Source organism: Haliotis cracherodii, unplaced genomic scaffold (genome assembly GCF_022045235.1).
Source record: "Haliotis cracherodii isolate W230 unplaced genomic scaffold, xgHalCrac1.p SCAF_6, whole genome shotgun sequence".
Classification (NCBI taxonomy): Eukaryota; Metazoa; Mollusca; class Gastropoda; order Lepetellida; family Haliotidae; genus Haliotis; species Haliotis cracherodii.
Window position 1 is genome coordinate 17,974,911 of NW_027266319.1, and position 27,999 is coordinate 18,002,909.

General features: G+C 43.2%; 2 protein-coding genes across 2 annotated transcripts in view; both read left to right on the plus strand.

Moving 5' to 3' along the window:
- Positions 1 to 27,999, plus strand: part of LOC139445167 (receptor-type tyrosine-protein phosphatase epsilon-like) — a 187,023-nt gene that overhangs the window by 123,864 nt on the left and 35,160 nt on the right. The window lies entirely within an intron of this gene.
- On the plus strand, positions 1,275 to 27,791 carry LOC139446296 (protocadherin Fat 4-like). Its single transcript, XM_071227646.1, has 19 exons — positions 1,275 to 1,296; positions 2,984 to 3,212; positions 4,483 to 4,682; positions 5,671 to 5,904; positions 7,532 to 7,773; positions 8,337 to 8,511; positions 9,246 to 9,805; positions 10,415 to 10,511; positions 11,635 to 11,894; positions 14,712 to 14,835; positions 16,071 to 17,685; positions 18,750 to 19,981; positions 20,817 to 21,138; positions 22,378 to 22,526; positions 23,515 to 23,689; positions 24,336 to 24,400; positions 24,850 to 24,887; positions 26,090 to 26,204; positions 27,697 to 27,791. Exons 1-19 carry the CDS (start codon positions 1,275 to 1,277, stop codon positions 27,789 to 27,791), a joined length of 5,949 nt encoding a protein of 1,982 aa, XP_071083747.1.

Below are 27,999 nucleotides of genomic sequence, written 5' to 3' on the forward strand. Positions count from 1 at the left end.
GGCGTAGCTGGGAACTTTTGTAGATGTATACAATTGTGGTGATACAGATTGCAAATACAAATAACGAGTACGCTAGCGGGATCAGTTTCAATACCTGTGCTTCGAAACCTCTGCGGCTTGGGTCCGAAATATGTCCGAAATTTTACCTTGTTTCATTTTGTCGCTGCGTGTGACATCTGACTGCATTTCGTAACGCTATGACAGGCCAGACAGATGCTTAACACATGTCACGTCTTATAGCCTAGAGTAGCTTCCCTTTGATAAAGGGCAATTACTCTAGCTGACGGATATATTGTTGCCGCTAATGGCGATCGCTGAGAAAGTTGGAAATATTGACTGTCACGTTACGACTGACTAATCACTGCCCTTTTGACGTAATATATTAGTGCGCACATTCCAGGAAAACTTACAATACAAGAGGTAGAGGTTTTTGTTGATGTCTGTTTAGAATATGTTTTAGTGATATAATAATTCATATACAAAGAAGGTTTTGTTTCGCTAATTTGAATCAGATTATCCCCTCTGTCTATTTAGTGCTATTTTCCAAATTACATTTTGACTTTCGCAGTCGTAGTGCGTCAAACTTTCTATTTCTGCTTTTTCATCAGTAAATGAATAGGCTCATTTCGGTATATCCCATCTTTCAGATTGGGGTATTAGTTGCAAAATATGTGTAGAATATCAGTATTTTATATCTCATAATTATGTCAATGGAAGGTCTTTCATAGAATTCGTCATGATTGCATATTTCATCATAACGCCCCTCTGCCAGTTTTCGTCATTCCCATATTTGGTAAATGCTACATCTGAGTATAAAGTTCACGTTTAGTTGTACATAGTACACAGACCACGTATTTCCTGTGTCAACAAATGACTTTGTTTGATACCTAAATATAAACGCTGGAAGACCTTTCACTACTTATCCACAAAATCATCTACAAATGGTACAGTTATATGTGACAGTATAAAAATAGATTTTCCTCCAGTATGTTTCCGTTTCGGGTGATACGTTGGGATAGTACTTAATCGTCATTCTTTACCCTGTACGTCGAGGATTTGCATTTTGCAAACCGTGTTCACAATTGCAACAATCGGTATAAAAAGGCGGTCTCGTGCGTCGTAAAACTGCTGTCTGGGGGTAGTTAAAGTAACCGGACATGAATCTATAAAGTGCCAAGATTTTTTTAAGAAAAGTTATTTAAAAATAACTCTTTTAAGGCGCATCGTAATCCCCAAACAAACACCGTCACAGTAATAAAAAGTGAAGAAATGATATGGCGGGGTCAGACATTGAGGGTGAGTGCAAGTGCGCACGTGAAATGTATGCCCAGTTTCTCCTTACATGCGTTACCAAACACCCATGACAACACGTTAATTAAACAGTATGATAGTGACGTGGTGACATAACCACTGGAGATACATGGCGATCTGAAGCAGGGTTGTGATTGCTGGCTAGGTACTGTAAGTGCTCCGACAACAAGTGCTAGGTGATATTAGTTCAAATAAACACTATGACAGATGCACATGTAAATGATAATATTGTAATGAATGGTTCATCAATTGAATTAAATACGCCTGTCTAAAGTGTTGATTTATCGTTTGGGTTTTCTCTAAACGTTGATCCAAAATAGACAGTAAATTACAACATAAATTCATCATGTTTTCTAATTTAATTTACAAGTTGCGTAATATAAGAATATTGATAATTGCTTTAAATTAAAAATGGATTTTTCGCTGAACATAAACGATTGTTATCATACGAGCAGTTAATGTGCTACTATGGATGGTAGAAAGCTGTTTCAGCAAATCTAATTTAACTCAATCAACGACCTATACCATCTTGGATTGTTGTGCAAACATCATAATAGGAAATCCAAACAGCACACACTAATGTCCATATGGTCAAGTGTTCACATTTATCGTTGTTTACACATTGAGTACCAGTACATGCGACGCTAAGGAGATGATTTTGTTTTCTCAAAACCAACAGATATTTATCTGTCTATCGTAACTGGGGAGTGTTGTACACTGTACATAGGGGTATCTATCGTAACTGGGGATTATTGTACACTGTACATAGGGGTATCTATCGTAAATGGGGAGTGTTGTACACTGTACATAGGGTCTCTATCGTAACTGGGTAGAGTTGTACACTGTACATAGGGTCTCTATCGTAACTGGGGAGTGTTGTACACTGTACATAGGAGTATCTAGCGCAAAATGGGTAGTGTTGTTCACTGTACGTCGAAGGCATCTATTTTAAATGGGGTAGCGTTGTACATTGTACGTGGCGTGGAGGAAGTTTATCGTAATTGGGGTAGTGTTGAACGCTGTACGTGAAGGAAATATATCGTAAATGGGGTAGTGTTGTACACTGTACGTGGAGGAAGTCTATTGTAACTAGGATATTGTTGTACATTGTACGTGAAGGAAATATATCGAAAATGGGGTAATGTCGTACACTGTACGTGGAGGAAGTCTATTGTAACTGGGGTAGTGTCGTACACTGTACGTGGAGGAAGTCTATTGTAACTGGGGTAGTGTCGTACACTGTACGTGGAGGAAGTCTATTGTAACTGGGGTAGTGTCGTACACTGTACGTGGAGGAAGTCTATTGTAACTGGGGTAGTGTCGTACACTGTACGCGGATTGTATCTACCTTAACTGCGCTTAATAAACATTTCTTGTTTGTTTCATTTTTAGCCACCATCGAACATGGGTGTGTGCTTTCTTTAGTTTCGACGGTTTACTTTTATTTCAAGTATCAGACCTCGGGGGATTTATTAAAGGTGCACACATCTATTCTAAAGATGTAGATCTATGGTACGGAAATGAGAAAATGATGTTATGTTCCTACATAAGGAAATTGACTCAACTTGGTGTCGGCAACTACCGTAAAAGTATTATATGTCGCATAACATACACTCCAGTCGGTATCGGTCCACTTACATCAGTTGCTGATCATCTCCCCGATCTCCTGCAGGTCAGCCGGGAGTCACGCTTCCCAAGGATGACGGCACAAGCGAGGTGACTATTCCGGAGGACACGACATCTGGGGCTGTCATCTTCACCGTACAACCTACTGGGGCGACGTGGACCTACACCCTGACCCCCTCCACCAGCCCCTTCTCTATCAACATCGGCGGCAGCGTCACTTTGTCAGGGCCTGTTGACTACGAGTCCGCCATCAAGTCCTACACGCTGTCCATTCAGTAAGGCAGCATTTCTTACAGCAATGCCGAGGTTTGAAAAGGGTCGTTTAAAGCCATTCCAACTGCCATCTTTAGGAACTGTTTAGAAGTCTGTGTGAGATGTGTACATGGCTATTAGTAATCATCACTTGCATAGTTTTTTTAAACGCAACATCGAATGCTGAGGCTGTTTTCAGAGGAGCGGCTTTTTAAAATAATATTTGACAAGATCCAGTCATTTAACGAATTTTATTATTTCTGAAGTGTAACATATTGCAATTTTCACTGATTACTGCTATACTCTTGTACTATATCCTGCTATAAATGGACCAGTGATAAAATAATTATAAATACCAGTTGTCAGTTACCAGTAAAGGAGGATCACTGATACCTTTCGTTACGTCTTCTTTGTCTTTTAGATTGAATGTTGACATATTAATGGGAATATTATATTTCAATATTGAATTCAGTCATGCACTCCAACTTTACAAAGCAATATGGACCATAAAACGATCGGTTCAGATGGGACACAATTGTAACTGATAGAGACATCATATTGACCTCACCAACGCATGGTTGAATGTACTTGCTTCCTTTTCAGAGTGAGTGAGTGGGTGGGGTTTTACGCAGCTTTTAACATTATTCCAGTTATATCACGGCGTGTCAGCTTAATGTGGGTGGCCCAGTCGTCTAAGGCGCCGCGATTCGCAGTGCAGAATTGCGTCCCTTGGGCACGCCAGAAACCTATGATTGTGTGTTCGAATCGGGGTTCGCCCCAATTATGTTTCTAGGTTTGTCAGCACCATACCCGTGCTTGTGGGTTTCACCAAAGTGGTAAACGTCTGAGACCTGCATCACTTCGGGCTTTGCACCCACATTAAGCTGACACGCCGTGATATAACTGGAATTAAAAAGCGGCGTTAAACCCAACTCACTCACTCACTCACTCTTAAGATGCTCACATATTGCTGTTCTGAAGTTGTTTGGATAGAGTTGGAATGGAAGTAAAACAATTTCACGGGAATGAACAAACATATTTGACGCCCTGGACATGCTATGCTTTGTAAAAAATCAAATGTTAATAAGCGAGTAGTTACTTTTAGTAATATACAGTGTATCTGCTAGGGCAGAGGGAAACGTCAAGATTGGGTTTTCGATGTGGACTCGTGACGAGCGAACACCTTAAGCCGGAGGCAGCCACGTAATGAAAGACATGTGTTGTAATGTGTTTTCTGGAACAGGTGTTTCACACTTTGGTAAGCTGGTTATTACTAGTTTTGTTTTGGTGCAGGGTGACTGACGCAGGTGGACACACCGACAGGATCCTCACTGTCTTCATCAGCAACGTGTACGACGTCAGCCCGACACTCACGCCCCCATCGCCCATTCCGACTATAGAGGAGGAGTTGGTCGTTGGCACCACGGTCGCAACCTTCACGGTAACAGACTCGGAGACAGTAGACGGGGATACACTGTACTTTTCATTACTAGGTGAGAGTGCATGGGTGAATGGAGTGAGCCCATGATCATGGGTTCGAATCCCAGTTCGTTCTGATTATTTTTTTGTGGTTTGTCAGCACCACACTCGTACTCCTGTCTATCACTATAGTGTTTTCGTCAAAGACCTGCAAAATTTCGGACTTTCCACTCACATTAAGAGTCATGCCATGATGGAACTGAAATACTGTTAAAAACGTCATTAAACAACAATCTGATCATTTTGGACATAGATACAACGTAACCTTTGACTATAATTCAGAACATTGTACACGTTTTGTTCTCGCAAATAACTTCGTTAAAGTTTATATTTCCCTTTATCTAATCTATTTACTGGTGTATCGGACTGTGGAATGGTGCTTTTTAATATGCATGGTTTGAGAGACCGATCACCGTCTTTAATATCTGAATTTACTATGAAATGAATTGATGACAATAATGCGGAACGCGATAGGAGGCGTTTCTCATCCCAATTTTTCTGAATTAAACTATAAAAAAGAGTTTGAATCCCAGCTCATCCTAATTATGTTTATTGGTTTATCAGCACAATAACCGCCTGTGTGGGTTCCATCAAAGTTGGGGGCGGTCGGTTACCCTTGTGGTTAAAGCGTTCGCTCAACACGCCGAAAACCCGGGTTCGATTTCCGACATGGGTACAATGTGTGAAGCCCATTTCTGGTGTCCCCCGCCGTGATATTGCTGGAATATTGCTAAAAGCGGCGTAAAACCATATTCACTCATTTACTCACTCACTCATCAAAGTGGTAAACATCTAAGATCTGCATCACTTCTGAGATTCCTCCCGCATCAAGGTGACTCACTGTGATAACAGTAATACTGTTCAAATTGGTGCTAAACCAATCCTCACATAAAGGATAAGGTATGAACATTTACATGAGTTCGTTATACTTGTTAGTTCAGTATACCCCCTGTTAAACGGTAACATATGTTTTGTTATCCGCCACGTGCTTTTGCTCAACAGGCGCGGACACCAAGTATTTACAAATAGACGCTACCACCGGCACACTTACAATCAGAGACCGCATCGACTATGACTTCGGGCTCACCTCTTTAGACGTCACCGTGCAGGTGTCAGACAGTGGGGGCAACACTGCATCACAGGCAGTCACCTTCACCGTCAACGACATCAACGACAACAGTCCGATCTGCTCACCAGGGTCTGTCGTCGTCACTGTCCCAGAAGGCACTGGAGGAGGTATGTATGTGTCGGATAAAACACGTCAGAGGAGATTAAAACCCTGACGCCACTCGGTTTTATCCCGAGGATGAGGGTTTTAAAAAATTATTAATTGAAAAACCCGAGGGTACGTTTTTCATATAAGTTATAAACCGGAAAAAAGAAGCTTAAAACAACATTTATCAATATTTTTATGGTTCTGGGAACCTAAAGAAGCGGACGTAAAACATATGTTTGTTGGCGTACGGACTTCTTAAACATTCTTAAAAACATTGTGATATACCGGAGCCACTCCCTGCACTACAGATAGGATTTGGTTGGTTGGTTGGTTGGTTGGTTGGTTGTTTAACGCCGCACTCAACAATATTCCTTCTATATGACGGCGGTCTGTAAATAATCCATGTAATTGGGATCGATGACATACATCAACCAAGACAGCGATCCTGACCACTCGACAAGCATAGTCGCCTTTTACCCTTGAAGACCTACCTATTCTACCCCGGATCTTCACGGGTCCTACAGATAGGAAGGTTTGATGTTCGATCCGCGGGAATATAAAGAAAACAGTCGTCAATTGATTTTACATTTCTTTACATTGTGTTCAGATATAAAATAAATTTCTAGCGAGAAATATTCATATGTTACTATATAAACGGAAGTTGCAGCAATAAAATCCCCGAGATATAATAGCATCCCTGTTCATGAGATTTAACCCCCACAGAAGAACAATAGCATGACGTTACTGGAGGTTGATAAGTATATACACATTACTCAGTTATGAGTCGTAACAGATGTTGACATACCAGTATTATTATAGCTCACTTCCTTATTCCGCTGCTATGGTCTGATTTGTTTGGTCCGTGTGTGTATCACCAATGCAAGAGGCGGTTCAAGGGGTTTAGAAAAAGGTAGGATCCGCACTCCCGCCAATTGCTTAAGTTTTCAGACATGCTCCCCAACTATACTCATTACCTTACCACACACCACACCACACCGCACCGCACCGCAACGCACCGAACCGCACCGCACCGCACCGCACCGCACCGCACCACACCACACCACACCACACTACACCACACACTACACCACACACCACACCACACCACACCGCACCGCACCACACCACACCACACCACACCACACCACACCACACCACACCGCACCGCACCACATCACACCACACCACACCGCACCGCACCACATCACACCACACCACACCACACCACACCACACCACACCACACCACACCACACCGCACCGCACCACATCACACCACACCACACCACACTATTTTAAAAGTAAATATATTGATTAATTAATTCAACTTTTTCCCCATACCCAAAACTATTGCATAATGCTTTTTATTAGAAGTTGTGAACTGCTCCCTGACCAGCTTCAATTTACTGTGCCTTTAACACAACACCGTTTCTCTACTTTTAGGGATAGAGTATCATTCACGCGAAATGTTTCATGGGCATGAAAAGTCTGAAGTCTGAAAATATACAGCTTAACCTTTAGTAGAATTTGACGGATGTTGTAAGGGCATTCCAGAACATCTAGTGTGGTTTCTATGTAAACAGGGTCTTGTGAGGTTTCGTCTTGCCCTTTATATTGTAGTTCATTAGACAATACCTCCCACATACAGGTACCACTGTAGGCACAGTATCATGTACAGACGCTGATTCACCCCCGAACAGTGACCTCACCTACACCATCTTCACCGGCGACGACGCAACGGTAAAGTTCGACATCGCGGCGAATGTGATCTCCACATCGACAACACCACTTGACTATGAGACCAAATCTGACTACACGTTAGTCGTGCATGCAGTGGACAGTCCTGCCTCAGGAACACCGCGAACTGGGACGGTTGCTTTCTACATCAAGGTTATATTGCAAATATCCATTTGTGTTCCTTAATCTGTGTTGTTGTTTTTTTTCATCTATTTTTTCATTTGTGAATACCCGTGAATACCCGTGAAGAATGTAGAAATAATTACCTCACTTGACCACAATAGAAGAATCATTACGTTTGCACGTGCTCTTAAAGTTGCAATCAGTATCAAAATAGTAGTTAGCGATGAGGTAGCCTAGTGGTTAAAGCGTTGGTTCGTCATGCCGGAGTCCCGGGTTCGATTCCCCACTTGGGTAAAATGTGTGAAGCAGATTTTCCGGTGTCCCCCGTCGTGATATTGCTGGAACATTGCTAAACGCTGCGTAAAGCCACACTCACGTAATCAAAATAGTTCGGGATATGTTGACAGCTACCACCAGAAAACAGAAAACGAAAATTCAGCATTTCAAAATTGCATTAAATTATTTGAGTCCTCTGTTGACTATATTTGTAGTACAAATGAAGCATCTGAAGTTTGAATATGCGGATATGTTTATAACGTACAAAATATATAACAGCTTGTATTAAGAGTGATGCAACATTTTTTCCATGCCAGGTGAGCCCCGTCAACGACTTTGATCCTGTCTGGGGAACCAATGTACCAGCAGGGAAAACCTTCTCCGTATTAGAGTCATCTCCCCTTGGGACATCCATTGTTACCATAGTAGCAACAGACGATGACCTTGGCACAGATGGAGTATTGACATACCAACTTGTTTCCGTGACAACTGGTAAAATATTTAATTTTTTAATGGTGTTTGGAACTTAACCACGTTATTTACACATTGTTTACGACATTGTATCTGAAACCTTGATATCGTTGGTCACCTTGTTTATCGTTGGTCAAACTTATTTGTTTGTTTGTTGTTTAACGCTGCAATCAGCAATATTCCAGCCATATGACGGCGGTCTGTAAATAATCGAGTCTGGACCAGACAATCCAGTGTTTGACATCATCAGCATCGATCCACGTAATTTGGATACGATGACAAGCATAGTTGCCTTTTACGGCAAGCATGAGTTGCTGAAGACCTATTGTATCCCGGATCTTCACGGGTCCCTTGTTAACTCTCAAAACGTGAACATGTTGTTGTTAGCACTCCGACAATAATGTCAACAACACATGTCTGAAATGGAAGTCGCCAGTTTGAAACTGGTGCCATTTAGCTCGAGAAAGCTACTTTCTGATTGCCTGATGTCCATTTCTTGTTAGATATTTCATATGGCGGTCAAAGTTAGCGAAAGGTCATTCTGAAGTAACTTGTAATGGTCTGTCCTCGGGTCTTTGTTTAGCGATAGCGAGCACCAAGATCTGATTTCAATGGGACTGGAATGTTAATGGGTCCTTGTTCGGGGAGTTCCTCCAGATTGGGTGTAGGTGAAAGTGACAGTGTTATGAGTTGATGTCGGCGATGTTCTTGTAAATGACGTCAAGTGAATACATCACGTACGTTACATTGTTTAGATGCCGGGATCACTGTAGCCGGCGTCCTGGCGCTAGGTACATCAACAGGGAAACTGACGACGATCACGACACTTGATAGAGAAAGCGTCACATCTTACACAGTGGTTGTCAGGGCAACAGATGGTGGGGCACCAGCACGATCAGTTGACGACACGCTCACCATTACTGTCACCGACGTCAACGACAACGCTCCTGTCTTCACCGCCGCCAGCGTTCTCACTGGATCAATACCTGAAGATTCCGCGGTTGCGACTCCTATCCTAACGCTCGTGGCGTCCGACGCCGACGCAACGTCAACGTTAACCTTTTCAGTCACCGGCGGTGACGTTGGACCGCCAAAGTTTGAGTTCAGCGGCACGACGCTAGGACAGCTTCAGCTCGCAAGTCCCATCGACCTGGACCAACCGACAAACGATGCCGGTTACTACACTCTGACCGTCATCGTGACAGATGGAGGGACACCGGAGTTGACGGGGACGACGTACGTCCCTGTCACCGTCACTGCCGTCAATCAGCACACACCCGTCATGAATACACCGTCTCCGGCTTCTACTGTCGTTGTAAGTCATCATTGTAACATAACAAGACCAGTCTAGTCCCGGGAGTTAGTCACAGTACTATTAGTTGTGGTAGTGGCGGTAGTGGTATTGGTGGTATTGGTGTTGGTGGTAGTAGTAGTAGTAGTAGTAGTAGTAGTAGTAGTAGTTGTAGAAGAAAAAATAGTAGTAGTAGTAGTAGTAGTAGTAGTAGTAGTAGTAGTAGTAGTAGTGGTGATGGTAGAAGTAGTGGTGGTGTTAGAAGTAGTGGTAGAAGTGGTAGTGGTAGTGGTTATAGTAGTAGAAGCAGTGGCAATAATAGTTGTAGTAGTGTAGGGGTAGTAGTAGTAGTAGTAGTAGTAGTAGTAGTAGTAGGGTGATGGTGGTAGAAGTAGTGGTAGAAGTGGTAGTGGTAATTGTAGTGGTTATAGTAGTAGTAGCAGTGGCAATAGTAGTAGTAGTAGTAGTAGTAGTAGTAGTCGTAGTAGTAGTAGTAGTAGTAGTAGTAGGGGTAGTGGTAGTAGTTGTAGTTGGAGTGACAACAACCCAGTGATGATAGACAGTTGTGTCTGTAGCTGTCATTAATACTTTTCACACTGTCACGACTTCCAATATTTTTAAATATATTCACAGGTGACAGAGAATAGCAACGTCGGGACGTCAATTGCAAAGATCACAGCCACTGACAACGACTACGGCACTGACGGCATAGTGTCGTATTCAATAACAAGTAAACGCTTCGTTGTTTGTATCATTTGCAAAATATCGATTACCTTCATTTTGTCGTTAAAGGAACCAGTATGAACGTGCACATTTCGCCAAAACATAGCATGGATAATATAGGAAATTATGGTTGTCAGCATCATACCAGTACTTGTTGGTAGACCTCCCCTGCATCACTTCAGGCTTACCTCCCAAAACAAGCTGACACAATATACAATCTCTCTGGTTATAATGCACTTATTTATCATGTCAGCCTAGTCATAACGCCAACCTATTTATAACGTCAACCTGGTTATAATGCCAACCTAGTCATAACGCCAACCTGTTTATAACGTCAACCTGATTACAATGCTAACCTGTTTATAATGTCAACCTGGTTATAATGCCACAATGCCAACCTAGTTATAATGTCAACCTAGTTATAATGCCAACCTGGTTATAATGCGAACCTAGTTAAAATGCCAACCTGTTTATTATAATGCCAACCTGGAAATAATGCCAACCTAGTTTATAGTGCCAACCTAGTTATAATTTCAACCTGGTTATAATGACAACCTATTGATAATGCCAACTTAGGTATAATGCCAACCTAGTTATAATGCCCTGGTTAGAATGTCAGAGCCAATGTTTTTTTGCAGAACAAACGTCCCTGCGGTTATAATGGCACGTCGTTAATTTTGACAGAAAACTGGCAATGTAGATAATTCTTAGCAGATATTTCTGTCTTCTAAAACAACAAACGTAATTGTATTGAGCTCATGTTTTGCCGTAAAAGGCGACTATACTTGTTGTAAGAGGCGACTAACGGGATCGGGTGGCCCGGCTCACTGACTTGGTTGATGCATATCATCCTATCCCAACTACATGGATTGATGCTCATGGTCTCACTCACTGGATTGTCTGGTCCAGATTCGATTATTCACAGACCGCCGTCTTACAGATGGAATATGGCTGAGTGCGGCGTTAAACAACAAACAAACAAACAAACATTCGGGTCAAAAACAATTTGCTTAGTTAATCAGTCAAATGTCATGGAATCGCTTTCAATTTATTTATTCTTAACGTTCAGTTATCAATACATTAGTGGAAGCCGTGTTCGTCAATATGAGGACATGTCTTCCGATTTGCAGTGTCATATCTCAAACTTTCAGATGGCAACACCGGACCAGCTTTCGTCATCGACTCCGCAACAGGCGAGATTCGAACGATGTCAGCTTTAGATTTCGAAACTACCAAATTATACAACCTTGAGGTGACAGCCACAGACGGGGTGAGATCTGTGTCCTCCATCGTCACAGTCTCCATCACCGACATCAACGAGGACGCGCCTACCTGTACTGACTACTACATCCAACAAGCTATGCCGGAGGATGACACTGTTCCGAAGGCGGTAATACGTGTTTTTTTTGGTATATTTCTCAATAACTCACACAAACATGTTGCAATTTACAAACACGTCCCTGTAGATAATAATATTAATAAAAATACACGTGATCATTGAAAAAGAGTAAAACGTGTCCTCAAAGGAACAGACCAGCCTCATGTTTCTGAACCTTTTTACCTATCCTGTCCATTTTATCTTGGTCATTTGTTCATTAAGAATGAACTTTACTATTTGTAACCATGTGGGGAATCGAACCGGGTCCTCGGCATAACGAGTAAACGCTTTACCCACTAGGCTAACCCAACTGCCCTAACTGATAACAAACTATTATATATAAGCTGGAAGACAGCCGACACTGAAATAACGTAATGGTGGACATAAACACGGATATAACAACATGCTTGAAACGGATATATCGAAGTTAGTGATTGAAGGGTACAGCTAATTCGGATATGACGGAATAATGGACTATCGCTACATGATGAACTATTACACATAACTACTTCAGATATTTCAAACTGATGGACATACCTTTCACTATTATGATTGTCTCGGTTATAACTAACTAGTAGACCTAGCGAACTAGACTACCAAACACGGATATAGCATACCTTTCACTGTTACAATTGTCATGTCAGAACTAACTGGTAGACCTAGTGAACTAGAATACCAAACACGGATATAGCATACCTTTCACTGTTACAATTGTCATGTCAGAACTAACTGGTAGACCTAGTGAACTAGAATACCAAACACGGATATAGCATACCTTTCACTGTTATAATTGTTACCTTTATCACTAACCGGTAGACCTAGCGAACTAGACTACCAAACACGGATATAGCATACCTTTCACTGTTACAATTGTCATGTCAGAACTAACTGGTAGACCTAGTGAACTAGAATACCAAACACGGATATAGCATACCTTTCACTGTTATAATTGTTACTTTTATCACTAACCGGTAGATCTAGTGAACTAGAATACCAAACACGGATATAGCATACCTTTCACTGTTATAATTGTTACTTTTATCACTAACCGGTAGACCTAGCGAACTAGACTACCAAACACGGATATAGCATACCTTTCACTGTTATAATTGTTACCTTTATCACTAACCGGTAGACCTAGCGAACTAGACTACCAAACACGGATATAGCACACCTTTCACTGTTATAATTGTTACCTTTATCACTAACCGGTAGACCTAGCGAACTAGACTACCAAACACGGATATAGCATACCTTTCACTGTTATAATTGTTGCCTTTTTCACTAACCGGTAGACCTGGCGAACTAGACTACCAAACACGGATCTAGCATACCTTTCACTGTTATAATTGTTACCTTTATCACTAACCGGTAGACCTAGCGAACTAGACTACCAAACACGGATATAGCATACCTTTCACTGTTACAATTGTTACCTTTATCACTAACCGGTAGATCTAGTGAAGTAGAATACCAAACACGGATATAGCACACCTTTCACTGTTATAATTGTTACTTTTATCACTAACCGGTAGACCTAGCGAACTAGACTACCAAACACAGATATAGCATACCTTTCACTGTTACAATTGCCATGTCAGAACTAACAGGTAGACCTAGCGAACTAGACTACCAAATACGGATATAGCATACCTTTCACTGTTACAATTGTCATGTCAGAACTAACTGGTAGACCTAGCGAACTAGACTACCAAACACGGATATGATATACCTTTCACTGTTATAATTGTTACCTTTATCACTAACCGGTAGTCCTAGCGAACTAGACTACCAAACACGGATATAGCATACCTTTCACTGTTACAATTGTTACCTTTATCACTAACCGGTAGACCTAGCGAACTAGACTACCAAACACGGATATAGCATACCTTTCACTGTTATAATTGTTACCTTTATCACTAACCGGTAGACCTGGCGAACAAGACTACCAAACACGGATATAGCATACCTTTCACTGTTATAATTGTTACCTTTATCACTAACCGGTAGACCTAGCGAACTAGACTACCAAACACGGATATAGCATACCTTTCACTGTTACAATTGTTACCTTTATCACTAACCGGTAGATCTAGTGAAGTAGAATACCAAACACGGATATAGCACACCTTTCACTGTTATAATTGTTACTTTTATCACTAACCGGTAGACCTAGCGAACTAGACTACCAAACACAGATATAGCATACCTTTCACTGTTATAATTGTTACTTTTATCACTTACCGGTAGACCTAGCGAACTAGACTACCAAATACGGATATAGCATACCTTTCACTGTTACAATTGTCATGTCAGAACTAACAGGTAGACCTAGCGAACTAGACTACCAAATACGGATATAGCATACCTTTCACTGTTACAATTGTCATGTCAGAACTAACTGGTAGACCTAGCGAACTAGACTACCAAACACGGATATGATATACCTTTCACTGTTATAATTGTTACCTTTATCACTAACCGGTAGTCCTAGCGAACTAGACTACCAAACACGGATATAGCATACCTTTCACTGTTACAATTGTTACCTTTATCACTAACCGGTAGACCTAGCGAACTAGACTACCAAACACGGATATAGCATACCTTTCACTGTTATAATTGTTACCTTTATCACTAACCGGTAGACCTAGCGAACTAGACTACCAAACACGGATATAGCGTCGACGTAACAGATATAACAGAGTACGGGTTCCACAAGGAACCCGCCCAATGTTGCTTTCGGCATCGGTAGACAACGAAGTACATTCTACAGCTGTCATGGATGCATTGTTTGTACATGTGTGTATGTTTGTTCCCTTGTAGGTCACGTCCCTCATCAGCTGCAGTGATCCTAACGCCGACACACTGACGTACACCATCAGTTCGGGGAACCCACCTGGCCTCTTTCTGATCAACTCGGCCACTGGCGAATTATCAGTTTCCAAAGGTTAACCAATATTTCCAGACCTACCAACAGAATCAATACTAAGCTATGTCCGTAAATAGAAATATGTTGTAATATGTGGATCGTGAGCCCCATAAGATTAATTAGCTTACTGAGCACGCAAAACGTTTTGCTGTGTCCGCATTGAGACGATTAATCATGGTCAAAGCCATGCTATTCCACGTTTTGTCTAGTCTCATAGCATAAACGGATAGTGTAAATCATATATGTCACGTTTTTGGTCCCTTCGTCACAATCATGACCGAGAAGATTCCCAGAAACATTCTAACGAGAAAATAGTCAGAATGTTCTGTATATTTCCACGCAGCCATAGAATTACTTACAATATATTTAGATACACATATATACATGATCAACTCAGGTACACATACACACATACCATCAGAGAGAGATACACATGCATAGATACTCGACATCATTGGCAGATAAACATGCATACATACTCCCCGTCACTGGCAGATAAACATACATGACACTCCCCGTTACTGGCTGATAAACATACATTGATACTCACCGTCACTGGCAGATAAACATGCATATATACTCCCCATCAATGGTAGATGAACATGCATACATACTCCCCGTCACTGGCAGATAAACATGCATATATACTCTCCATCACTGGTAGATAGACATGCACATATACTCTCCATCACTGGTAGATAAACATGCATATATATACTCCCCGTCACTGGCAGATAAACATGCATATATACTTCCTGTCACTGGCAGATAAACATCCGAGTATAACGTCATAGGGTTTAGTATGACTTCATTTCCTTCACATTTTAGTTACCATACCGAACACACTCAACACACAAACATACTTCCCCGGAAATAGGGCTGTGTAGTTGTGAACACGTAATGATAAATTCGTGAGTTACGAATTTTACGAGTTGAACGTTCGTGTATGTGTACTTGTACTGGACCTTCGTTGTCGTGGTGTCCATATCACTAGTACAATCACGTACACCCCCCACAGACGATTAAATGTATGCTCACCGACATAGACGTTTACACGGATACTCACCGCCATAGGCGACCACACACATACTTACCGTCATAGACGACCACACGTATATTCACCGTCAATGAATTTACACGTATACTCACCGTCATAGACATTTACACGTATACTCATGTCACCGCCATAGACGATTACAGTGTACAAAGCTGATGCAAAAGAAAATTAATATACCTTTATGTCAACATTCTAGTGTTTGACTACGAGACGACGACAGGGTATCTCCTGACGGTGACCGTGACAGACAGCGGGACCCCCCCACTCACAGTGGACGTCGCCGTGAGAATCCTGGTCACCCCCGTCAACGAAGTCCCGCCCATCTTCACCCAGACCACCTACACTGTGGCCACATCAGAGAGTGCCCCAATTGGAGACAGGGTGGTGCAAGTGACGGCGACAGACGCCGACGTTGGGGCATTAGACGGCACAGTACGATACATCATTACCGACGGGGACAGTCAAGGCAGGTTCACAATTCGCGAGTCAACAGGAAGTATTACCATAGCCAAACCGCTTGATAGAGAGTCTCTGGATACATACAACCTCACTGTGATAGCAGTAGATGATGCACCAGGGTCAGTGACAGAGCGGACCGCAACTGCCTTTGTATTTGTGACTGTGACGGATGCTAATGACAACTCCCCAGTGTTTACACCGTCGACCTACGTCGGACTTGTGTCGGAAGATGCTAGTCCTCTTGCAGTTATTCTCACTGTAACAACCACTGATGATGATCTTGCAGGGAATGTCAATTCTAGGATACAATACAGTGTGATTTCGAGAGCCACTGGAAATGTATTCGAATTTTCAAACGCTGATTTACGGTTAGCAGCAGGAAAGAGTCTCAATTATGCAACGTCGTCATCCTACGATCTGGTAATCCAAGCTGCTGACAAAGGAAACCCCGTTTTGACCACTACAGCAAGGGTCACTGTCAATGTCCAGCCAGCAAATCAGAACAATCCGATATTCACAGATCCAAACCAGAGTATTTCTGTAGATGAATCGGTTGCTGTTGGTACAAAGATCCTCACCGCTACCGCTATAGATGCAGATTCAGCGATCTTTGGAAGCGTAGCATACACAATCATCAGCGGTAATGTTCCGGCGAACAGTTTTGTGATAAATGATGTAACTGGAGATATTCTGGTCTGGTCGAAGCTTGATGCTGATGTCGCACCCGGCTTCTTCAACCTAACACTGGAGGCTACTGATGGGGGAGGGAAGTCTGCCACAACATGGCTGCACATAGCTCTCAACGACGTAAACGACAACTACCCACAGTTTACCAGAAATATATACAACGTCGCCGTCGACGAGGATCTGAGTATAGGCACTTCCGTTGCCCGCATCGTCGCCACAGATGCCGACTCAGGAACAAATGCACAAATGGTATATTCAATCACTTCCGGTGACGGACAGACGACATTTGCTATTGACGCCACCACGGGTGAAATAACAACGGTATCCGCATTAGATTATGAGATCAAAAGGATCTTTAGTCTGGTTGTCATGGCGACGGACAGTGGCACGCCGACACCAAAAAGTGCCACAACAATGGTTGTGATTTCTCTCAACGACCTGAACGACAACAGTCCAACCTTCACTCCATCGACCCTCACTGTAGAGGTAACGGAAAACGTTGCCATTGGAACACCAGTTATTAAAATGGTGGCGTCGGACGCTGATTCAGATGCTAACAGTAACAACAAGTTTGTCTACATATTGATAAGCTCTTTGTTTTCTATTGACCCCAATACGGGGACTATAACTACGAAAGGCCTCATCGACAGAGAGAAAACAGCACTGTAAGTACCACTTTCTATATCTTTGAGATTGTATGCACTTGCTTAGAGGTATTGGTAGTCCTTCTAATGACCCTGATTGCCCGTCGATAGGTATTACTGCTTGAACACACTCTGTAGGACCAGCCATTGTGGAATCTGAACGTTAACAAAAACTTATGTTGTATACCGTCCTGTGCCCGTGCCTCTATTGGGGTTTCCAACTGACTTCCACTTGACATGACGAATCAGCTATCTGACATTGTCCCAACTTATCTTCAAGGGACGACACAGGAGGCTTTGTCTAAAGCCTCGAAAACTTTTCCATAGACATACCAGAAACCTACGATAGTGGGTTCGAATCCCGTTTCGCCATGATTATGTTTCTTTGTTAATCAGCACCATACCCGTACTCGTGGGTTTCACCAAAGTGGTGAACGTTAAAGACCTGTATCACTTTAGGCTTTCTTCCCATATGAAGCTTACACATCATGATACAACTGAAATACTGTTCAAAGCGGCGTTAACCTCAATTTATCCACTCGCACATTAGCAAATGGTTTCATAGAACACTATTCCAAAACGAAGCCGAAACTTCCCTCATCCTTCTAAACCATAATGGAAAGAAATCATTTACCTGTGTACAGCGACTATACACGTGGCGACACCGTAAATCTACTTTTATCATTTTAAGAATCGTGAGTGAATATGGCGTTCCGCTATCAATACGAAGGGAGGAACACGTTGTAATCATGTAGGTAATCGAACTCGGTCCCACGGTGTGACGAGCGAAACTTTAACCACCTGGCCATGCCACCGCCCCTTTTCAGAAAGATAATGTGATAGGTTTGTTACTGAGACACACGGGGGCGGTCGGGTAGCCTAGTGGTTAAAGCGTTCGCTCGTCACGCCGAAGACTCGGGTTCGATTCCCGACATGGGTACAATGTGTGGAGCCCATTTCCGGTGTCCCCCGCCGTGATATTGCTGGAATATTGCTAAAGGCGGCGTAACACCATACTCACTCACTCTGAGACACACGTTTGAGAAGCAAGTTTATGATAGTCCGCCGATATTTTTACTCATCAGCCAAGTCCTGACCGTAACCGCCCGGGACCAGAACGGAGTGGGACGGATAGGGACTGCAACTCTTACTGTCAACATCGTCGACGAGAACGACAACTCCCCCATCGTCACCGGCACCTACTCTAAGACTGTTCCCGAAGACACCAAGGTGGGCACAATTATCGACACTGTCACAGCAACCGACGCCGACAGCGGTCATAACGGCGAGATGACCTTCAAAATTACCAATGGTGACCCAAACAGTGACTTCACTCTGGATATAACATCCGGCATTTTGCAACTTAGAAAGGTCTTGAACAGAGAAGTAAGGCCCAGCTATGCTCTGGAAATCACCGTAACTGACAACGGAGTCACACCAAAAGACGATGTCGTCATTGTTTCCATCACAGTCGGAGACGTCAACGACAATGACCCAGTGTTTCAGAACTTGCTATATAACTTCAGTATTGCGGAAAATGTCCCCCTCGGCTCCACCCTAGATTACGTGACAGCGTTGGATGCCGACATGGGCGTGAACGGGGATGTTGAATATGCATTTCTTATATATTGGCAAGGCAAAACATCCGATTTCACTGTAGACAGTGTAACAGGGGAAATAACCACTGCTGGAGGTTTAGACCGAGAGACGATGGACACATACCAAATATGGCTGAGAGCATCAGATAAGGGAACTCCTAGCCGATACAGAAACACTAACGTCACCATCGTCGTTACTGACCTCAACGACAACGATCCTCACTTTGATGCCCTTTCGTACTCGGCCAAAATCAGAGAGGACCTTGCAGTTGGTACAGCCATCCTTCCAGTGATGGTTACAGACAACGACATCGGTGTCAACAGTGACATAACGCTGTCCATCGATACATCAACACCAGAGGGGACTACGGCTGATCTGGTGTTTGCGACTAATTCAGTCACTGGAATGGTGTCTCTGAAAACCAGTGTTTACCAAAACGCTGACCGGACGTATATTTTCAAAGTCCTAGCTGTTGATGGAGGCGCGACACCTCGCACTGCAACAGCTACGGTGACAGTTAACGTTGAAGACGTCAACAACAACCCCCCTGTTATGTCTCCTCGTTTTTACAACACTGAAGTGGCTTACAACGGCGTCTGTGACAGCTCCATTACTACCGTGACAGCAACAGATGCAGACAGTGGACTGAATGGGCAGATCAAGTACTTCCTCTCACAGAGCACATACAGCTATCTGTTTTCCATAGATGGGTCCTCCGGTAACTAATTTGTTAACATAAAAGGTATTATGATGATGCCAAGACCTCCATTAAAGACCGCCTCCGTGGTCTAGTGGTAGAGCGTCCGCCCGGAGAGCGGAAGGTTCGGGGTTCGATTCCCGGCCGCATCATACCAAACGACGTTAAAAGATGGTACTTGCTGTAACCCTGTCTGGCGCTGGGCATTAAGGGGCTAAACCAAGGACTGGTCGGCTCGGAGTCAGTTTACTGTGACTGAATGGGGTATTAAACTGATGAATGGTATCTCAGTGAGCTAGCACTATAAATCGGCATCAATCCTTAGTACAACACACACACACACACACACACACACATACACACACACACACACACACACACGTCGTTATGTTAGTGCAATAATCTTGGACGCGACGTTAAACCTCATTTCACCTCACCTCCATTTAAATGTGGCCAGGGGCAGCCCAATCGTCTCAGGCATCGCAGTTCGTTGTGCAGATATATGTCCCTTGGGCACACCAGAAATATATGATCACCGGTTTGAATCCTTGTTCGTGCCGATTACGTTTCGAGGTTTGTCTGCACCATACCCGTGCTAGTGCTAGTCACCAAAGTGGTAAACGTCTGAGACCTGCATCACTTCGGGTTTTCCACCCACATTAAGCTGCCACGCCGTGATATTACTGGAATACTGTTAAAAGCGGCGTTAAATCATTAAGATATAACTCACTGACGATATCCAATACTACTTCAAATATTATGCAATCATTACTCCTATATTAACTTATAATTTACCCCTTAAACAAAAACATTCTTCTTGTGACTTTGAAATAAGCTTCGCTGCATGTTCCGACAGGAGATGTCTCCCTTGCGTCCCAAGCTTCCAACAACTTCCGTTACGTCATAGAAGCCTTGGCAAAAGATGCTGGCAGCCCCGTGCTCACCGCTACGACCTCCGCCACCATCCGCATCGACACCTTCGACCCCAACGTCGTCGCAGTCACCTTCAAGCTCAACATTGACCGGACCACTTTCCAAGCCGAGAAGGCCACCTTCATCTCTGAACTCCAGACCCTCATACGGGCTACTTACCCGTCCGCCGTGTTCAGGGTGTGGTGTGTAGAGTCTGTTGGCACCACCCAAGTATCAGGAAGGAGGAAGCTACTCCAGGCGTTCAGGTATTAATATATACTTAATTAGAACTATTTACTATTGTTTTACGGTATCAGATCAATTAAGGTGAAGTCGGGTGAAATGGGGTTTAAACGTCGCGTTCACGATTGCACTTATATAGCGACTGAGTGTGTGTGTGGCTTCTTGTACTAGTCCGGACTGATGCCGATTTATAGTCCTAGCCCACTGAGAAACCATGCCGCAGATTAACATGAATACCCTTCTCAGACACAGTATACTGATTCCGAGCCGACCAGTCCTTGTTTTAGCCCCTTAATGCCGAACGCCAGACAGGGTATCAGGGTAAAACTATCATCTTTTAACGTCTTTTGGTATGACGCGGCCGGGGATCGAACCAGGGCGGACGCTCTTCCACTCGACCACTGAGGCGGCCAATCATTTAAGGAAGACGATCAGGTGAGGTGAGGTGAAATTGGGTTTAAGGTCGCGTCCAAGATGATTGCACTTATATAGCGACGTGCATGTACGTGTGAGTGTGTGTGTGTGTGGCTGCTTGTACTAGTCCGGACTGATGCCGATTTATAGTGCTAGCCCACTGAGATATCATGCCGCAGTTTAATATGAACAACCCACTCAGACACAGTATACTGACTACGAGCCGACCAGTCCTTGTTTTAGCCCCTTAATACCCAGCGCCAGACAGGGTAACAACAAGTACCATTTTTTAACGTCTTTTGGTATGACGCGGCCGGGGATCGAACCCCGGACCTTCCGCTCTCCGGGCGGACGCTCTACCACTAGACCACGGAGGCGGTGAAGACGATCAGGGAATGTCGTTCGCCAACATATAATACTGTGTCAGATCTTTACGCTGAGTAGTATCGTATTGCAGTAAAGGATCTTAATTTATTGAGTTTGTGTAAATTTGGCTCTAACGTGTTAGCATATATGTAATCACTATGTTATATCTCTCGCTTTGTCCTTGTGCTTAGCGTATTGCCTCGTCATGGTGAGGGAGTGAATTATATTTACGCAACAGTCGATCAAACTAGAGCTGTTACATGGTAGCTTGTAAACCATGTAGTCTCGTCCTATAAACAAATGGTTGAGAGCATGAGCATGGAGCAAGATGACACTCTATCAGAGGCTTTAAAACATGCATTGAACGTCATGGATACAAGTCTTGATGACCCACATACATATGTTGGTATATTGAGTTCTTCGGTCAGGGCACGACCATGACGCCATATGTTATCCGCTCCGTGATTCCTTTATCTCCCCAGCCCGGTGACCGTGCATGGGTACACTGTAGCAGACAGCTCTACCGACTCCGTCAGTAACGTCACGCAGGACAAGACGTTGCTGACGTCCTCAGAGACACTGAAGTTCCTCTCTACCGACCCCCTGGGGACGCCGATTTCGGCCCTTAATGGTGAGACTATAAGGTTGCCATGAATTCGAGTTAGCAAGTTGGGTGTATGCGGTGTTTCAGTTATATCCCGACGTGTCAGCTCAACGCGGGACGGTAAGAGACGCAGGTCGTATGTATACGTATTAACTATGGTGACCCCGGCCACGGGCATGGTACTGTCAAACCAAGGATCATAATCGTGGTGAATATGGGATTCGAACCCAAGATCACGGAAAGGGGCGCAACGCTCTATCGTGAGTTCTGTCGTCCTAGCGCATTGGCCCAGCCCCGTCCAATACTGTTGTTGAACTAGATGGACTCAATGGACCTTATCGAACGTAATAAATATGCGTGTTTGTGTGGTATTATGTATTCTTAATTACATTTACTGTAATAATGTTGGTAACATTAATAAGTAAAAAGGATTATGAGGGGTGGTGAGGTGACGTCGCGTCCAAGATTATTGCACTTATATAGCGACGTGCATGCACGTGTGTGTGTGTGTGTGTGTGTGTGTGTGTGTGTGTGTGTGTGTGTGTGTGTGTGTGTGTGTGTGTGTGTTGTTCTATGGATTGATGCGGTTTTATAGTGATAGCTCACTGAGATACCATGCCGCAGTTTAACATGAATACCCCACTCAGACACAGCATACTGACTCCGAGCTGACCAGTCGTTTTAGCCCCTTAGTGCCGAGCGCCAGACAGGGTAACAACAAGTACCATCTTTTAACGTCTTTTGGTATGATGCGGCCGGGGATCGAACCCCGGATATTTCGCTCCACGGGCGGAGAGACCATGTAGAGGGTCTCAGGATTATAACATTAACATTTATCAACATCATAACGACGAAGGTTTGAATAATTTCTCTACAAATATAATTCAGTCAAAACGTTAACCTGCTTCCACTCTATGTGATGTGTGTGTGTTATTGTTAACCGACTGACGAAGACGAAAGCATATATCTCCTCTACACCAGTCGTGTTTACCAATGGCCCACCGTTGTTCTTCAGAGGGAGGCCTAGCTGGGCTCAGTATCCAATCCGTGAGGCGCTACTATGACCCCGTGACCCCTTGGGCACAGACGTTGGAGGGCATCATCATCCTCACCGTCATCGCCGTTGTCATCCTAGTCCTCATCTGCACTGTCGTCGTCTCCAGTCTCTACGGTTGCAGGAAAAAGAAAAGGTTCTTGGTCGACGTTGTAGGACACGATGTTTTTTCTCACTATCACGAAACATTAGTGACCATCTCGTGTTATTACGGGACAAGCCGAATAGCTATTAGTGTTCTTGCAGGTTACGGCAAGGAGCGAGTGGTGACGAATGTATCACAAAAGATAGGTGATTCTTAAACTTTAGCTCGTGACGCCGAAGACTCGGTTTGAATTCACTCATAGATTCAAGTTTTCAAGCCAAATCTTGGTGGCCTTGAGTGCAGACATTCGACAGTTGTTGTTTTTTCCTTTTTTTTGCGAGACGAATGTATTCAGAAAGTTTCAGAAATACCGTGAGGTCATTTTCATATGAAGTCAGTGGTCTACAGCCTGAACAAACCTGATAATGTTTTCACTCAACATAGTCGTTAAGTAATCTGTAAATCTGTAAACGTGAAAGATATCATGGATATTGTTATTAATTCAATGATTAATCGACTTGTGAGTGTACAAACAGGATTCGACCCGTTTCACGTTTGAACTTACACAAGTAACTCGAAACAACAAACGTCACTTTCTGTTATTTTAATAATCGTGTATATTGTCAAGTATCACGCATGCGCGCGCGCACCTTTTTGTTGTCGCTGTCTACATATACCTTGTTTCCATTTTCTGTAGACCCGTCAGCCCTCAGCCAAGAAGAGTTGGAACACCACAGTCCATCACCGTCGTCACACCACAAAGTAGGTCACTCAATCCTCATCTTCTGGATCACAGGCACACCCAGTCGTTGAGTCCACAAACCTCCGGTTCTTACATTGTCATCGTAGCATCGTTGATGATGTTAATAAAGATTATTTTGTCTGATTAAGACTCAATTACTTGCCAAGCATCACTTGTGCAGAATGCGACATAATACAATATTAACACAGTCGATCAAGAGTTCTCCGGCCGCTGATAATGGCCTGGGTTATAGAAGAAGACAAGAAATATTTAATTAAAGCGTCACGCATTGTTCAGCATAAAATTGCTACGTAGCTCGGGTAAATGTGTACATGTACAATGCCCGGACAGTATCACCAATGAGACACTAAAGTAAATAAATGCGTAATACATTAATAGATTAAAAGAAAACACTATAAGCGAGTAAAAGAATAAAACAAAAAACTGGATGTTGGATCCTCTGTTGCAGGTAATATACCGGATATCCTGTACATGGACACACCTCCAGTGAGTAGACTTAATTTATCAGCGTGTGTCAGGATCAAATATGTTGATAACCGGTGGATCTTTACGTATCTTTAACTCCATGTTTGTACAGATTGTTCAATAGAATGAACACGACACGCGTTCTGGATCCAGGCCAAAGAGCTTCTTGCTGTTGGTTTCCCAACAGTTGGCCAATGAGCATTGGGCTGTTGCAGTGTGACCTGTACGCGTGTCATCGTGCCCCTATGGCGTGAATTATATGTCATTGCAGTTCACAACGTAGTTTGTCTGTCCAAGCAGCCATGGACTATTTTGAGTATTGTTCGTGATAGAGCCGGGATGTAGCTGAATACGACGGAAATCATTAATTTTTTGCTTAATCACTCATGAATAAATGACACTTTCTATGGAAAGCAACTTCTTTTATTCTTCGTTGCGACGTTTGAGATTTACTTCTTGCTCCTTCATCGGGTGAATCACGACGTCACAGAGCTACTTCTTGCTCCCCCATCAGGTGATTCACGACGTCTCAGAGCTACTTCTTGCTCCCCCATCAGGTGATCCATGACGTTTTAGAGCTACTTTTTGCTCCTTCATCAAATGAATCACGACATTTCAGAGCTACTACGTCACGCCGAAGACCCGGGTTCAATTCCCGACATGGGTACAATGTGTGAAGCCCTTTTTCTTGTGTCCCTCGCCGTGATATTGCTGGAATATTGCTAAAAGCGGCGTAAAACCATACTCACTCACTCACTCAGAACTACTTCTTGCTCCTTCATCAAATGAATCACGACATTTCAGAGCTCCTTCTTGCTCCATCAGGTGATTCACCTGAAGAAAGAGCAAGAAGTAGCTCTGAAACTTCGTGATATAGAATAAAAGAAGTTGCTTTCCATAAAAAAAGTTTCATTTATTCATGTTCTCCAAACTTCTAAATGCCTACCCAAGACTTAACCCACTCATGTTATAATTTTTACGATGTGTAAAAACGTATAGATCTACCAGTTCACCTGTCACAGACTTGGCTATTCAGAGATCGACGTAATGTGGCTGGAATACTGACGACTGATGCAAGTATACGATGTAAATGTTGTCTGAAGAGCACGTTTCTAAGGGAGATTTGTTTCCTTGGTAAAAAAACAATACACAATACACAGAGGGACTCGGGGGCACAGGCGGTTTATGAGTGATACTGGCTAACCTTTGCGTGTCCATGACAGGTATACACGGAGTATGACGCACCCGTCAAGTCTCCGCGCAACCTGTTCAAGAAAAGGAAGTTCCGGTCTCTCGCCATTTTGAACAGAGAGTTTGAAGGAAAAGCGGTTGACCCAGGTGAGTGACCTGGTGTGTTCTCAGCCGAGAAGGTCCTTTATGCAACTTGGTAACATAATCTATAGCATTGTTATAGTTTTAGTCGCGGTTTGTCTGTACCTAAGTTGGGAATCAAACCTAATTAATTTAGCTGTAGTTAGTGTATAAGGAGCGATGAGGTAGTGTGGTTAAATCTCTTACCTGCGACAGGATTCGATTCCGCACTCGGCAACAATGTGTGACGTGCCCGCCGTGATTGGGCATTCTAAAACACAATTTACAGATTCGACCAGAGTCAATATGATTTTACTTTTGTAATCTTATAATTCTCAGTACATGTAGTATATGTGATAAATAAAAATTCATTATCGTAATTGCCTTTACAAATGTTTATAAACAAATACAACATGCAGCCAGCTAACCTCTCGGCAGTAACCTGTCCCGAGTGATTACATTACATAATGTTAAAATTTACAACTCTAAGTGACTCGATGTGATATGTTGTTTTTAGAAAAGCATTCATAAATATGAAACAAATTCATCCTCAAAGATACATTCAGAAACGATTATCTATCAAATTCTTCTTTTGGATAAAACTGGAATTAAAAAAAGATTCTACTTTTCAAGCTTCCTTTTCCAGTTACACATGTTTAATATAATATTAATACGAAAGTAAATGTTGGATGTAGTTATTTCTCACCGTAACTGTTACACATTGTACAACCAAACAGAAAATGTTGTTTTTTTCATCTTCCATAACAGAGACATCTGCTGTAGAATGAAAGTAACGATAAAGTCCCTCTTTACCGATTCATTCGAACCGTGAATATCCGGGGTTGAAAAGCTCTTCAGCAACCGATGCTTGCTGTGGAAAGCCGAATATGCTTGTCGTAAAAGGCGACTAACGGGATCGGGTGGTAAGGCTCGCTGACTTGGTTGATGCATGCCATCGTAGGGGTGGTCGGATAGCCTGGTGGTTAAAGCGTTAGCTCGTCACGCCGAAGACCCGGGTTCGATTCCCGACATGGGTACAATGTGTGAAGCCCATTTCTGGTGTCCCCCGCCGTGATATTGCTGGAATATTGCTATAAGCGGCGTAAAACCATACTCACTCACTCACTCACTCACTCGCATGCCATCGTACCCAATTGCTTGGACCGATGCTCATGATGTCAATCACTGGATTGTCTGGTCCAGACTCGATTATTTACAGACCGCCATCATATAGCTGGAATATTGCTGAGTGCGGCGTTAAATACCAAACAAACAAACCGATTTATTCTGTACTATAGGCTCATAATAACTTTCGAACTTTGAAGACAGAACATCCATAACCACCACTGTGATTTACTCCGTAACTACGGGTGTGTGACATCAGTGTAACAGTGTTGAACATTGCACCACTCCACTCCACTGGCAAGATGGTACCCTTACATTCATGCACCGTGATAAAGCTTGAATATGTTGCGGCGTTAAACAACATTCACTCTTCCATTCCTCTTCTACCCTGCAGCTTCCGGGAAGGTGTACGGCTATGATACCAGAACCAATGAGAGGAAGTGGCTGACGACAAGCGAGGGCGGCAGTGTTCGGGTCACCCACCACTGACCTACTGCCAACACCGTTAGGTTGTGCTGCTGCGAAGGATACGTCCTATCTGTAATGGTCATTCGGACACCATTTACTGACATGGATCATAGTTGTGTCTGGCAGATTATCCACTTACACATATCAATATGTATTGCAAAATAAATTAATCTGACAGCGATGTATCACACATGTTAAACACACGGAAGCTGCACTGATTATTTTGATA